Genomic DNA, 12144 nt, shown 5'->3' on the forward strand with positions numbered 1-12144 from the left:
GCACATTTTGCCAACCAAGTAGGAACATAACAGAATTACCTTGAACACATTTTCACATTACTTTTTTTTAATTCCCCAGGGCACACATTTTTATTCCACATTATGACTTTGTATGTACACTAGGAAACATTCACCTACCTACTAAATAGACATTTCTTTCCTGACAGTGTCTACTTTGTCTAATTTATGTTATTTCTTTTTGAGGGAATTCTTTTTCATAGACTTATGAATGATGAAACAATTGAGAAACAGGTTAATTCTAAAATTCTTCAGGTACCTACACATAAAAGTCACAAAAGAACGTTAACTGATTAGGAAAAAAAAAAAGAACACGGTGCAGTTAGCTTTTCAGAGCCTATCAGGCACAAGGTTCAAAGGCTCAAGGCCTCTGGCTCGCACGCTCATCTGACCATCCCTCTCCCACCACACCTGCCCTCTGCACATCTTACCTGGCGCACTCTGGGCAAACCGCGCCTCCTGGATGACAGCGAGTTTGGGCTGTGAGGCACCAGGCTCGGGCTCCAGAGGGGCTGGTGAACCTTCCCTGGACAGGCTCTCAGGGGTCTGGGCACCACTGGAGTGAGCAGACAGCACTCCAGCATGATTGGGAGAGGCTGGAGCACTTCTGTACGACCAAAAAGAAGACAATGGATTTTTACGATAAAGCACTCATTAAGCTGCCCTGTTGTTTTTAGTAAGTGTATATTGCAAAAAGGGGTGTCATTTGTCTTCTGCCAACCAACTACAGTTGTTAAGTCTTACTTTCTGTGTGACGCCTGTGACCCGAGACAGACACTCAGCAAGGCTGGCACAGCTGGGACAGAGCCACCGTGTGCAGGACGCTGCTGCTCCACGCCCAGCATGGGCCACGCAGTGTGGGGCAGGACTGGCTGCCTTTCTAAGCAGCTCCCACCCACAGCCAGGCAGCAGGAGCCGGCAGCCTGTAAGTGGAGCTGGCTGGGTCTCAAGGCTTACATTATAGTCATTATTTTCTCATTTAAAAACGCAGAGTAACTATTAATGAAGCTAAAAATGAAACAGCAAAGATGTAGCTTTAAAGAGCTTCTCACATGCCAAGGAAAAGGAAGAAACTATCAACATGGCATCGTCATATTGCCAACTCATCATATTGACAATATCCATTCAATGAAGCAACAATGCTACACAGGAATACAATTTAAATAAAACTTTATAATCTGAATTGTTTTAGCACTAGAAACAAAAATACATGAGAGGCATCCAACACTTCTTTTTTTCCCCAAATCCCCAGCCCAACATTTAATCATAATGCATTTGGTAATTCCTTCATTTTCAAAAGGAAAATTTACCAATACATCAAAGGTAAATCCACTGACCATTAAGAGAGGTCTTTTTGTTTGTCTTTTTTCCTTACCTAGACGAGAGCGGTCCCAGAGGGGTTCTAAAGCAAGGCACGCCCCTAGGCCGTCTTTTCCTAAAAGCCTGCTCTATTAATTTGCTTTCAGAGGCAGGATCTATCCTCCAGAATGAGCCTTTGCCTGGTTCTTCCTGGGAACGTGGTACTTTGATGAAATAACGATTCAGAGAGAGATTGTGGCGAATTGAATTCTATGAAACATAAAAAAATACGTAGAATTCATATATTTCTTTGCTGAGAAATAAAAGTGTGCCCCAGTTTTAGTGCCCTGAAAAGGTCCTGTAGCTCTGTGCTGGAAGAAACCGGCCCTCCCCGAAGTGCAGGAGGAGCTGTGGGCATGACCACTCAGAGGCTGCCAGGCAGCTTCTACAGAGGACATGGGGCACTGTCAACAGCATGGCAGGGTGGGCACCGGCAGGCAAGGAAGGGAACTGGGGCATGGAGAAGGGGAGAGAAATCTATACCACACGTAAAGAGGCTACTTCCAATGGGAAAGCATCAGCTTCTACCTTTTTACCAGGTAGGAAATCAAGGGCCATCACTGTGACCTCTCTCCTTTTGGAGATGAACAGTGTCGAGAACAGCCATCCCTTAAAAATTTTTTTTTTATCAGTACAAAATTAACTTATACAATCCATCACAGCTTTTAAAATGAATTAATCTGCTATAAGGTATTCGGCAAACCAGCAAAGGAGAAAAAAAATGAGCCAAAGTTTGAGAAATATTATTGACACCATCTTCTAGTCAAAGAACTTCCATATACTTTGATCTGCAAAATATCTCATGAAGCACATGGAGAAACTTTCTCAATTCCTAAGTCCATTCTTCTATTACAAAAAACTCAGCTCACAGTTTACACATGACTTGAGGAGACCTCTCTGCTGCACCCAAATTGGAGACCTCCAAAAGCTCAAAGAAAAGCTGGATGGAAGTCATGCATTCAGATCATTTTGTGCACTTACATTAGTGTTTAAGTTGAAAATTAATAAATTATTAAAATTTCAACTCAAACTAAAATTCTGGGTTATTAAAAAGTTATTTCTAAGTTCTCCAATTAACTTTCTAAGAGAACTGCCAGCCATAACCTAAAATTCTGAATTGCCAGAGGTGGCTCAGAAATCCAAATAAGTCAAATACTACTTTGCAACCAATCTAAGGGACTATTCAAGAACCACACCAGTCACAGGCCACAACAAACCACCAACACCTATGGACGTCAGTCATCTCACTGGCAAGATGAAGGGACAGGCCAGGCTGTGTCTGATTTGTGAGACTGTTTATAAGGAGATGTATTATATTAGATTCAGAATATTTCCATAATCACAAAGATACTTGCTATGATATTTTATTACAGAGTCTGGCTGATAATCAACCAAGACCTACTGACAAATCCCTCCAGAAAATCAAATCTATTATTGGTGTCCCCATCAAGACAGAGAAGGCAATCCTCTGTCTGCACTCAGACCTTTCGAGTGTGGAGTAGAAGGCAGATCCTAAGAAAAAAGACTGAGAAAAGCCAGCCCAGAAAATGAGTGGAGGACACTTGCACTGTGAACTGGATTTGAGGGTCCGGAGTTCTGGACTGCACCACAGGAAGCCGGCAATCAGACAGGAGCTCAGAAGTGACTGCCTAGCCACCTTGCTGGGTGACACGTGACCAGGGCGGTGCTGAGCCCCATGTGAAGGCGGGAACTGCACTGACTGGGAAGCAGGTTCACATTCATGTTGTCAGGAGGAGAAAGGGAGGTTAGTTAGCACAGTGGGAATCTGAAGGCAGGAAACACTACTTCAGGGGTTGGGGTGCTAGGGCTTCTACTCACTGACAAAGGTCAGGACCAGGTCAGCAACACAGCAGCTGTTACCCCTCACACCACCACAAGCTGTATGGTCAGTTCTTAGGTCAGGGAGTTGTTATTTTCTGTTCTGAACCCAGTCTGCACCATCAAAAGAGGGCCTAAATTCTCCACTCTGACAATGTTCCCACAGACAAATGAGCCCAATTAATGGTCACCTGTGATTCTCCAGCCAACAAGACTCTAGAAAATATGATGAGGTATTAAGAAATATTTAACACATACACAGAAATTGTATTTCTAAGGTAAGTAAAGGCCTTCGTAATTTAATCAAATCAAGCTACACAAATTAAGACCACACTAATTTGATTCCAGTGACTCAGACTGTTATGAAGTATTCAGAGAAAAGGTGGGCTATTATTTAAATTCAAATATGAAGAAAAGATCTGCAATACTTTGCACATACTCTTTCCTCCAAATTCTCCCCAGTAGAGACTGTTTCCCGGAACCCAGCTGAGGAGGGAAGGGCACAGGGCCGGTCACCTGTGCCTGCTGTCCTGCCCTGAGGCTTCGAGCCTTCCTGCCCAGGACGCAGTTTGTGTCTGTTAGCCCCACTCGGCACTGAGCACTTGCCAGTGTGTACTCTGTGTAGTAAGAACTTGTAAAGAAATTTACAGGAAGAACTTTCTAAAGGAGAGTCCAGTGTGTAGGGTGCAGGTGAGCACAAGTCACTCCCTCGACTCTCGGAAACCAGCTCTGATCCTTTGAGGGGCCAAGAGAACCAGAATTCTCAAACTTCTCAGGCACAACAAACACCTCTGTTCTGGGTAGGGTAAAATTATAAGTCATAACAAAATAAAACATTTTGGCATAAGTAGGCAACCAAAGTAGATAAATATGCCATCTCCCCAGCTAGTGGCATTATTCAGACCATCCTGCTCTACCGTCAAATTTGCTCCAGATTAATCAAAAAGCTTTGCCATGGGTAGACTGCAAAATACATAAAGGAGCCATGGGCTTCCATTAAGTGCTCAGGATTGGTATAGTGGGAAGAGTCCACACACGTCATCTTAGAAACTGAGGTAGAGGGAGGGATTCAAGCTCTAAGAAGCACAGCACTGCTGCCGCCTCTGACCCACTGGGGGTGGCAGGATGCAGTCTGCAAACCCCCAATTGAAAAATGCGTTGTTTTGGTTGACAGTTGGATTTTTTTTTTTCCTTATAAGAAAAAGGATCTGGGTCTTTTATGAAACAAGGTTGCAAAACTCCCTTTGTTTTCAGCTAGGAGAGAGGGAACAGGAATGAGCCTTCTGTGTAGAGACTGCAAGTGCAGTCCCTCAGGATGAGCAGCTGAGTCCAATGACAGAAAAGGACACAAGCAGGCCTGCTGGGGACAGCAAGGACTGCTGAGGACAGGAACCTGCGTGCACGCCCATAAACTAAAGAGGGCTGGAGCAGGAAAAGGCATTTCCCGCTGAAACAACCGGAGCAGGTGCACAGTGTCTCGGGAGCAGCCTTTCACAGGCAAGAGGCACAGTCATCCTTATGACCTTTTTCTGGGCAGAAAAGAAGATGTTTCAATAAAAAGTGTTACTGACAGTTTGTAACTCTCAGTTCTAAGCAGGCTGTGAAGTCAATTTAGGAGCCAGCAGCAATCTGTGCTTAGGGTTCACCTCCGTGGGCCTCACCTCTCTGTGACCACAGCCCCTCCTGACCTGACTCACTCCCCAGGAGACTAAAGCCAGGAATAGGTTGCCCTTCAGCCTTTAACAAGAAAACCTTGTGATGCACAGTATCAGTTCTCGCATAAATGGATGCTACAAAGCACAGGAAATACAACCAGGAGGGAAACAGAATGTTGAAAGTCTGGCCAGGTTTTTCAGAAACACTTCCATTACAGCCCAGCTCACTGACATTTCAAATTATCAAAATTCTACACACAGTGAGCTGCGTGGAACTCACTGAAGACACTATGTGAGACCTCACCTGCCCGTGCACAGGAAGCTGTGTTCCATGGACACAGACTATTGTCTGCCTCTGCTTCCTTTAACATTTTCTTAGAAGCACAACCTCATTGTTGCAGATTAAAATATGGTAGTAAATACTGCTGGGACTTACTGTACATCATCTTAAGGGACCTGCCAGGTAGCTGAATATGCAAGTGTTTTTCCCGAGCCAGCATTTCCTTCATGGCCAACTAGGAAATGCCACCCGGCTGTGAACAGGAAGGCGGGCAGGACACAGATGCTCCAGCCCAGGGGAGTAGCCTTTACAGACCAAAGACCCTCTACAAAGGAAAATAGTCAGGATTTTTATCATAACATGTTTATAGATCTGCAGATAGAAGAAAAAAGTCTTTACCCTCCATTAAACAGAAAATGGCTCACCCCCCAACCCCTTGGCCATATTACTTGATTGTGGTTATGGTTCAACAGATGTACTTGTCAAAGAATAATGTACTCATTAAGACTTGAAGGAATTCTGTGGCCATTCCTGATTACTTAACGAATTCAAAATTTTTAAATGTATATTTCTTCTCTCTTTTGATATGCTTTTACTGTTCAACACTTCAAACTTACCCTTTCTTATACTGTCTGAATTAGTGAGGCTCTACTAACTGCCTAGTAAATGTCTACACACGCACACACACAAGGAGGAAAAACATATATGATGCAGAGGTTGAAAAACTAAATTAAAAAGCTAAACAATGGAAATACTATGCACCGACTTCCAAATGTCCTCTGAGGAGACCCAGATTCACAGACAGCCTAGGAATAGGCTGTGAGTGCAAGTCAACCAGCAGGCAGGCGCCCCAGCTCAGGAGCACTGTGTTCATGTTCTGTGCACTGGCTACCTGGAGGAGGCATCTTTTGAAGAAAGGGCTCCTCAGTAACAGTTTGAAAACCATCTCTGTGCAAAATTCAAAAAGCTATGTACGTCTTCAGAAGTCAATGAGGAAGACAGAAGACCACCAAAGTAAAGGATAGGCAGGATTTCTAACTCTCCCTCCCTCACTGGTCCAAGAGAAACATCTCAAACGACCCATGCCTTTCCCATCCGTGAAGACCATGACGGCAAGCAACAGGGCTGAGGTTTCCTCAGAGCCACTATTCCTTCTACCATGTGCTAAGAAGGTCAGAAAGAGCGTGGCCACAGCAGGCCTTGACACTCCTGCTCCCTCAGCACCAGAGACCCTCACTCATCTCATGTTACCTACGCCCCAGCTATATACACAGCCACTCCATGCCCCTCTCAGCTGTCAACCAGCATATACAAGACATGTAACAGAAACATTTAATAACAAACTGAAAAGGATTTACCTGCCAGCCCTTGTCCGCAGTCCTGTAGTAGGGATAGTTTTTTGTGATGTGCGTATAAATTCCATTTAGGGTGAGCTGTTTATCAGGAGCCATTGTAATCGCTTGTACGATTAATTGTGCATAGGAATAAGGTGGCTTTGAATCATCCTGTATTAAAGTTAAAAAAAAAAAAGTACTGAAGTAATCAAAATTTTTTCTAAACTTACTGAAGTTCAGGATTCTTGACATTTTTAAGCATTTCTATGATAATACTTGTCGTCCTTCCTATAAAAGTAATATATGATGGGGAGAATTCCCTGGCTGTCCAGTGGCTAGGACTCTGTATTGTCACTGCCCAGGGACTGGGTTTGGCTGTGTGTGTGTGGGGTGGGGTGGTGGTGGTGGTGGAGGATATAATATGATGGGAAAGCATTTGGAAAATTTGGAGGAAACAAATGAAGACATGTAGAACAGTATAAAAAAGAACATTAAAACCCCGTAAAGAAAAAGTCCAAAGGGCAAAAACAAAAAGAATAAGAAAATGAGAAAAACTCAGTAGAACTTCTGGACCTCAGTAGAGTCCAGAGCATGCATGCTGATCCATGCCATAGGCTCATCATGTTGATCTCATGGTCAGGTGAAGAGTTGGGCCAGGCCAGTGGTGGCAAGGGGTGGAATGAGCTGGCATATCTCCCAGGCCCTGGTGGGGGTTCTCATGCACACAAGGAGATGGGGCAAGAGCGGTGAACACCAAAGCAGGAGAGTGATGTCCACTCAGAATTGCCAGAAGTCCATCAAGGAGCGCCTCTTGTAAGAAAACCCAAGCAGACAAGAGTACCAGGAGCCAGACTCGGGGTTCCTACACCGGGGTCCAAGGCATCCGGGCAGCACTGCTCAGGTGTGCAGGGCTGCCATGCACAGCGCAGGATGCTGGCACTCCTGGTCCCAGCGTACTTAGACACACCAGGGCTCTTTGCCATTGGGACGACTCCGAACCACATACACATGCACAAGCCCACTGGGGAGAGGGTGTACCTCTCTCTGGCTGTGAACTACACATATCAACAAAGCATAACGTTGAATGCAAATAGTAAACTGCAAAACAATACATTCAAGATGTATTATATGAGGTTATACATATTACATGAGGTTAAGAAATGAACAATTTAGATATTGTTTAGAGATAAACACAATAAAGGCAGACAGGCAGGACTGCAGCACGGGCAAGGAAGGAAGGCAAAGAGCCAAAGAAGGGGGTGCAGGCTTCACGGGCACAGGCTAAGCTCAGTCCTGACAGCTGGTGGAGGATATTCTCTGAACAAAGAGAATGAATCACCCAGCACCTCACTTTCAAATAGCTGACATTTCCTGAGCACTTGGGTCAGCCACTGCCCTGTCTGTCCTCTGAATGAGCTCACCCTGAGTTACAGGACAGGGATGGTGGAGTGACTGAGTCGGAGTCCTACCAGGCAAGAGCATAAAGCCTTCCTCACTGTGCTTATGCTGATGTGTGGGTTTCTTTTTTTATCTTTCTTCTACACATTTCCATTAAAAAAAAAAAAAAATTGTAATAGGCAGGAAAGCCTACAATATATCCGTATCAGCCAAAAACAAATTTTTCTAAAGTGACCAACAGTACAACCAATGCTAGGTAAAGAGAGAACACAGCCCACATCCCAGAAGCTTCCTCATGCCCTGCTCCCCGCCGTTTCAACCTCCCAGAAGGCCACCACTTTTCCTGACATTCTGTACTAATCAGAACCCAGCTGTGACTTAAGTTTTACCATCTAAGAATGTATCTGAAAACAATACAACTTAGTTTTGCCTGGTTTTAAACAGGGAAATGGACAAGAATGGAATCTTACAGAGTGCCCCTGTGTCTGCGCCTGCCCAGTACCGTGTGCAAGAGGCTCCTGGCTGCCGTGGACAGATGGCTCACAGCCACGACATACCCATTCCCACGGGTGTGACCTGTCCTACTACACGAATAGACCCCATTTTATATAAATGCAGACTTAAAGTAACACTATGTCTGGTTTTCCTCTCTTTTTTCACTTAGCATTCTATCAAGAGCACTTTTATATCAGTAACTGTATCATATGAGATCCCCTTACTTAATCAACCTTCCTTCATTTAGGGGCATTTAGGTTGTTTCCAATTTTCTGTTTTGTCTGAACTTTAGTTTGAGATTTCTGTCCATTTCCCTTAAATGAAGTCCTAGAAGGGGCATTACTGGGGCAAAGAATAAAAATAGGCAGGGTCCTACCGTAAGTCATCCAATAATCATCATCCAAAAGGGACTGCCGTGTCCTCCCCAAGGTGTGTGTTCGTGTACATGTGTGCACACACGTTCAGACGTGCACATGCGCAACCTGCAGCGTTAGGACAGCACTACTGAACGCCAAGCACCATCTCCCAGGACACCAGGCACTGGGCCCCATGAGGACCAAGGGTTCAAACTCTTAGCACCTGGGCCCACGGCTGCCACTGAGGACGGCCCAGGGCTGAATGATCAAAAGAGTGCATCTCTGAGAGCCCAGCACCGAGAACACACTCAGCAATCACCCGCACCCACGCAGATGGGCACTTCTCAAAAGGCCCTGGGCGGGTGTTCCTTGACATGCAGGTGAAGATAGCTGCTGCCCAACAGGCCCTGGGTTCTGTTTCAAAGCTATGAAACATTTATTTACCTTTGGGCTATCTCCACCTGAAGCTTCCTTCTCGTTTTCCGGCTGTGAGCTGTCGGCCATTAAATTGAGGTCAGATGGTATCACACGGCCCATTTTGTACCCTGAAGACCCTGCTCCCCGGGGGCTAGAAGGACAGGAGTTCGCAGCACTGTGAACAAAAAAAAGGTTGTTACTATCAGTCTATTATAGAACATACCTCACATCGTATTTCGGTAACTGGCTCTTATTTCAAGGAAAACAAAATTTAAAAGTAAGAGAACTTCAGTATTTTCACTGGAAAAATGGACTCATTAATCTTTGTGAAATTTAAGATCACTCTAAGAAATCAGGTATTTGCTTCCATACATATCATCTTAGGAACTTACCAAGGACACAGAGCCATACATGATGGCTCTCGGGCTCAGCCTGGAAGAGGAGCAAAGAGCACCACTCTGCTCGTCCCCCTCCACCAAGGAGCTGAGGACAGGCAGCAGCGAAGGACAATGGCTTCCGAAAGGTCAAGGGAAATTTGGAGAGAAGGGAACAGCAGCCAGGCTGAAGACAGGACACAAAGAGGGAAGGAGGCGGTGGACACAGATACACACGCAGGCAGGCTGTGCGGGGCTCACAGGAAACATACAGAAATCAGAAACAGAAACCTGCTTTTTAATATGCACTTTTTTTTTTTTTTCATGAGGTAGGGCTGGCCCATGACACTGAGAATGTTTTGATTTTTGATCTTTGCTGATTAGAAGACATTTCATTTGTAAATTCACCAAGTTACGTATTTAATTTATGCTCCCTTTTCTGTACAGTATTATTATACTTTACAGACAGAACAAGCTACTGAAATGGAAGGATGCCAAGAAAAGATTGTTTTAAAAATCCAGTAAGTTATAGAACAGTATATATGTTTAGCTCTCATTTGTATTTTGGATAAAAAATAAGTATTGAAAATGTTTAAGAAATTTCTGGAAAAAATACTTAAGAAACAGTAGTTACCTCTGAAACCTCAACTGGAAAGGAACGGGCCAGAAGGGGGAGCAGCACACTACTACGTGGTGCCTCTGAAGCACTCCTGGCCTCTTCCAAGAGCACGCACCGTCAGTGTATGCGCTCACCCTCGAGACAAGAGCTTACTGCGCGCCAGCAACAACTCAAAGCACTGGAGTGAGGAACCAGACAGATGGCAGAACCACGAGCACGGAACTCTCGCTCTATGATTTTAAAACTAGCTAACATTTCAGAAGGGTCAGCGTGGGGCAGGTGACTTGTCCCCCTGGCTGGCTGGTGGTGGGTTTCCCCAGAAGCAGAGACGCTGTGCTGCTCAACGCTGGTGGAGGGCCGTGGGGTGAAGATGAGCAAGGAATACACGATGAAGACAGGCCAGGAGGTGAGGAGCGGTTGGGTCAGGAGCTGAGGTTTCCAACAACCTCCGGTTGCTTGAGCGCCTACGGGCAGTGTGTCAGTGGCCTGACCTCAAGGCTGCTGCTTCCACTGTGGGCCGCTGTCCCATGTGGCACACAGGGGTGTTCTCCTCTTCCTCCGTGAATTCTGCACATTTTTCATGCAATGCTGAATAAAAATCTGGCCACGTAGCTGCTATTATTTGCCTACTCACTGCCACACTTACTACCTGACCCATCTAGTCACACAGAGACAAATTCAACCAAGTGGGCGAGACAGAGGCAGCATCCTCAGCAGAGCGGCCATGGCAGGGGGCAGAGAAGGGGCCCGACCAACAGCAGCTGTGCTCACACGGAGCCAAGCAGCCAGTCTACCTGACACTCCCCCCAGAGGCCTTTCCAGAGGGATACCTTTCTGTCCATGCTGGTTTTTAAGAAAAGAAACAGAAGTGTTGGACTGAAAGCTACAACCCAGAGCTGCAGCGTTCCCTCTGTACCCTCCCCACTCAGCTACATGTGGGGTCAGCCACAGTGGACAAGGCAAACGATGTCTTCTCTGCCTCCCAGCCAGGCCCTGTGGACAGCAGGAGCTAGGCTCGCAAGAGAATCAAGTGTGGTCATCTGCACCTAAGTCTAACACTACTCACATTGAAGAAGATGCCTGAATACATACTTCACTCTTCTACCGAACAGAAGACTGACCATCTGAGCCTTATCCCAGGGTCTCATCTGCAGGTCCTGGGTGATTCCTCAGCTACTACCCCCTGAAAGCTCAGCACAATGTAACCATCTTGCACTGGATTCCGTGGTGAAGAGTAGGCCCAGAAGGCACCATTCTCTACTTCCCGACACTCTTGGAACATTAGGACAAACACAAGTTTATCACCTTACTGAGGTCAAACTCAGAAAACCAAACTATAAGTGTTCAGAATTTACATTAAGTTGTAGCAAACCAAGATACTCTTGGTATCAAACCAAAATGCAATTGAAAACATGACTCACACTTTTAGACTAATACCACAAATCACCTATCCCTAAACTTACACTCAAATCAAAGAATCCACAAGTGAAAAGCAGGAACATTTGGGAACTGTGTTTCACACGCAAGAAACCGAGAGTAAGTAGTGTTCAGAAACTGAACGATGTTTTAAGTGCCCTCAACATCTCTCTCTCCATGCAGGTCAGCGCCTGGGAACGAAGGCATGGTCACTATGCACTGCTGTCCACTACTGTGATGCACTACAGCTTCTGAATATCCCAGAGCCAGAGGCAAGGACTGAAACTTGGACAGTGTTATGCCCACACACACACCCTGATGCTACGGGGCCCCCCATCCCCTATGGAAGCTGCTGTATACCTGATGGTTCCTGTGGGGGAGGGGAGGGGGCTGATGAGGTGGGCCATGGTGTCTGGAATGTTGATGGTCAGCGGTGAGATGTGAGCCTGCACAGGCTTCACCGGGGACTCGGGCGCCTCCTGTTTCTCCCTCTTCTCGCTGGACAGGGCAGTGAACGTGATCTTGATGTTTGTGCTCGGGAACCTGAACGTGCACCTAAAAAAGAAAAGCCAACTGTCAGCACC

General features: G+C 45.7%; 1 protein-coding gene across 1 annotated transcript in view; it reads right to left on the reverse strand.

Annotated features, from left to right (window-relative positions):
* Nucleotides 1-12144, reverse strand: part of FOXK2 (forkhead box K2) — a 52342-nt gene that overhangs the window by 14862 nt on the left and 25336 nt on the right. The window contains exons 2-6 of the mRNA XM_024980968.2: nt 11921-12115; nt 9179-9326; nt 6510-6656; nt 1394-1587; nt 450-625 (exon numbers count right to left, since the gene is read on the reverse strand). Of these exons, the coding sequence (XP_024836736.1) occupies nt 450-625; nt 1394-1587; nt 6510-6656; nt 9179-9326; nt 11921-12115 (860 nt within the window). The remainder of the gene's footprint in view (nt 1-449; nt 626-1393; nt 1588-6509; nt 6657-9178; nt 9327-11920; nt 12116-12144) is intronic.

The sequence above is a fragment of the Bos taurus genome, chromosome 19 (assembly GCF_002263795.3).
Source record: "Bos taurus isolate L1 Dominette 01449 registration number 42190680 breed Hereford chromosome 19, ARS-UCD2.0, whole genome shotgun sequence".
NCBI classification, from domain to species: Eukaryota; Metazoa; Chordata; class Mammalia; order Artiodactyla; family Bovidae; genus Bos; species Bos taurus.